Source organism: Pundamilia nyererei, unplaced genomic scaffold, assembly GCF_000239375.1.
Source record: "Pundamilia nyererei isolate P.nyererei 1_Seehausen unplaced genomic scaffold, PunNye1.0 scaffold01781, whole genome shotgun sequence".
Taxonomy (NCBI): domain Eukaryota; kingdom Metazoa; phylum Chordata; class Actinopteri; order Cichliformes; family Cichlidae; genus Pundamilia; species Pundamilia nyererei.
This window is the reverse complement of record NW_005189182.1, coordinates 3931-7167: the sequence shown is the minus strand read 5'-3', so window position 1 is coordinate 7167 and position 3237 is coordinate 3931. Positions and strand designations below refer to the sequence as shown.

Genomic DNA, 3237 nt, shown 5'->3' with positions numbered 1-3237 from the left:
TACATACAGCCTCCCAGCCGGGGTGTCAGGCGGAGGTGGTTCGGCGGTCAGGGTGTCCCGGATAGAGTCCTCCAAGGGCCACCGAAGGGGGGCACCGAAGCAATGAGAAGGCAGGATAGGTCCAGGGTCTGACGTGAGGCCGTCCTGGGCGAACTGTCTGGAGAGAGTGTCTGCCTTAGCGTTCTTGGAACCAGGGCGGTAGGCGAGGTGGAAATTGTAAGGCTCAAAGAATAAGGCCCAACGGGCCTGCCTTGGGTTGAGCTGCTTGGCAGAGCGAATATGGATCAGGTTCTGATGATCAGTCCAGATCAGAAACGGGTCTTTCGCTCCCAGGAGCCAATGCCGCCACTCTTCTAAGGCCCACTTGATGGCCAGGAGTTCTCGGTCTCCGACACCGTACCGTCGCTGCATGTCAGAGAATTTCCTTGAGAAATAGCAGCATGGGTGAAGTTTTCCATCCGGGCCGTGTTGAGAAAGGACGGTGCCAGCGCCAACATCGGAGGCGTCCACCTCCACCACAAACTCTCTGGCAGGATCAGGGTGGAGCAGGACGGGGGCCATAGTGGATAAGGTCTCGGAATGCCTGTTTTGCATCTGGGGAGAGGCAGAAGGGCTTAGGCAGGTTAGCTGGTTTGGTGAGGGACGTCAGTGGGGCGACAACTGTGCTGAAATTGCGGATAAAGCGCCGATAGAAATTGGCAAAGCCCAGGAAGCTCTGTAGCTGCTTAAGGCTGGAGGGCTGAGGCCACTGGGTCACGGCTTGGACCTTTTGCGGGTCCATGGTCAGGCCATTGGAGGAGATGGTGAAGCCTAGGAAGGTGGTGGACCGCTGATGGAAAGCACACTTCTCCAGTTTGCAGAACAGTTGTTACTCGAGCAGCCTGCTCAGCACGGCCCGCACATGGCGAATATGGTCCACTTCGGTGCGGGAGTAGATCAAGATGTCGTCTAGATAAGCAAACACCCACCGGCCTAGCATATCCCGCAAGACATCGTTGATCAGATGTTGGAAGACAGCAGGGCTGTTGCAGAGGCCGAAGGGCATCACCAGGTACTCCCAGTGCCCGTTAGGGGTGATGAAGGCTGTCTTCCATTCGTCCCCTTTCCTGATTCGCACCAAATTGTAGGCGCTGCATAGGTCTAGTTTGGTGAAGATGCAGGCCTGGGAGAGGGAATCGAGTGCAGTGGATAGCAGGGAAAGAGGATGGCGGTTCTTGACAGTGACTTTATACAGGGGCGGAGCTCGCCATCTTTCTTCTTGACAAAGAAGAATTCCGCAGCTGCAGGGGAGGTAGAAGGGCGAATAAAGCCCTGTTGGAGAGCCTCAGCAACGTACTCCTCCATGGCTTTATTTTCTGCGGGTGACAGAGAGAACAGGCGACCACGAGGAGGGACCACTCCCGGGAGGAGCTCGATGGCCATGTCGTAGGAGCGATGAGGAGGTAGAGTAGAGGCTCACCTCTTACTGAAGACCTCAGATAGGTCATGGTAAGCCGGAGGGATCTTATCCAGATCAATGGGCTCCGGGGGTGACGCCTCTTCTGACTGTGAGTCCTTTTCAGTCCGAGAGAGAAGGCAGCGGCATGGACACTGGGGACCCCAATCCAGGATCTGGCAGGAAGACCAGGAGACGTGGGGGTCATGTTGACGGAACCAGGGGTATCCAAGGATAAGAGGAGGGGAAGTGGCCGAGACTACTAGAAACCGGATCTCCTCCTGATGGTCCCCAATAGACATGCGAACTGGCTGGGTCTGGAACTGGATCGGGTAGGGTTGGAGGGGTCGCCCATCTACTGAGGTCACCGGGAGAAATCGATCGACGGAAGTCAACGGAATGCGAAGTCGAGAGGCTAGTTTTTGGTCGATGAAGTTCTCAGCGGCTCCGGTGTCCAGGAGGGCTTCAGATGAGACCTGTTGGTGTTTCAGGTGGAATATTACTGGTAACAGAAAACGGGAGGGGTCAGAGGAGTGGGAAGGGCCAGGTGGGACTCCCCCGCTGTCTACCTGGCGTCGTCGTTTCCCGGACGTAGCGGGCACTGGGGACGACGGTGTCGAGCCGAACCACAGTAGGCGCAGAGACCCTCACGCCAGCGTCTCTCTCTCTCCTCTTTGGAGAGTCTACCCAGCTGCATGGGCTCCTCGCTGGATGTACTGATTGGGCTAGCAGTGGCTCCATCAGAGGGGGGAGGAGGCTGCGAAGACGTGGCCCTCTGAGGCTGGAAGGGTTTGAAGGCCCGAGGGGTGTGGCGAGGCTGCGACATCACTCGTTGGTCGATCTTCAGGGCGAGGTCCACTGCCTCATCCAGAGATTTTGGGGTCTCACGGCCGGTCATCTCGTCTCGGATGTAATCAGCCAGTCCCTCCAGAAAAATAGAACGCAGAGAAGTATCTCCCCACTTTAGTTTAGCGGCCAGGGTGCGGAATTGAGAGGCAAAGTGACAGACGGGTCGACTGCCCTGGTGTAAATGAAGCAGCTGTGACTCCACTTCCACTTCACTGCTCGGGGGAACAAACGTCTTTTTTAATTCGTCCACAAACAGGGCATAGTCATTGCAAGCTGCGAATTTGTTGTTGTAGAGAGCCGCGGCCCATTCCTGAGCCTGGCCAGACAAGAGAGAGGTTAGTAGTGCAACTTTTGCATGGGCGGTGGCGTATTTAGTGGGCTGACATTCAAACAGCATGTCTAGAGTGGCGAGCAAACCATCAGGCCGGCCATCAACTCCGTTCCACTTATCTGGTAGTCCGATCCGGGGCTCCGCGCTCACCGGCGCTGGCTGCCGTTGCAGCGAGGTGACGGAAGTGGAAAGTTGGAGGACAGTTTCGGTGAGGGACTCCATTTTTGTGCTCATCCGATCTACCACACCGCGAAGATATAGTACTTCAGCTTTCAGCCGTTCGAATTCCGCTGGGTCTATATGTGGCTCAGACATCCTGTCACGGTCAGGCGAATTACACACAGTAGTTCGGCGTGCCCATGTGGCGTGCTGGCTAGACCCAAACGCGGCGAAGGCTAGCGCTGAGCTGGAACAGACACGCAGTTATTCTAGTAACGATCAGCGCACGAAGCATGGCTTCGGAACTGTCGTTACAGAGGAAAAGCGAGCGGAGCCGGGATGAGAAAAAGGATCGAAGGGAAAAACACTCACGGTTGCTGAATCAGGCGGAGACTGACGTCGGCAAAGTTTCGGAGCTCCTGACAGGAAGAGAACGGTGTCTGAGCGGCGAGCAGGTGGGTGA

General features: G+C 56.3%; 1 protein-coding gene across 1 annotated transcript; it reads right to left on the bottom strand.

The window, feature by feature from the left end:
• Window positions 1-654: 654 nt before the first annotated feature.
• On the bottom strand, window positions 655-1422 carry LOC106456045 (RNA-directed DNA polymerase homolog). Its single transcript, XM_013908164.1, has 2 exons — window positions 1337-1422; window positions 655-1280 (listed from the first exon to the last, which is right to left on the bottom strand). The coding sequence occupies exons 1-2, from the start codon at window positions 1420-1422 to the stop codon at window positions 869-871; spliced, it is 498 nt and encodes a 165-aa protein (XP_013763618.1). The 3' UTR covers window positions 655-868.
• Window positions 1423-3237: the final 1815 nt, after the last annotated feature.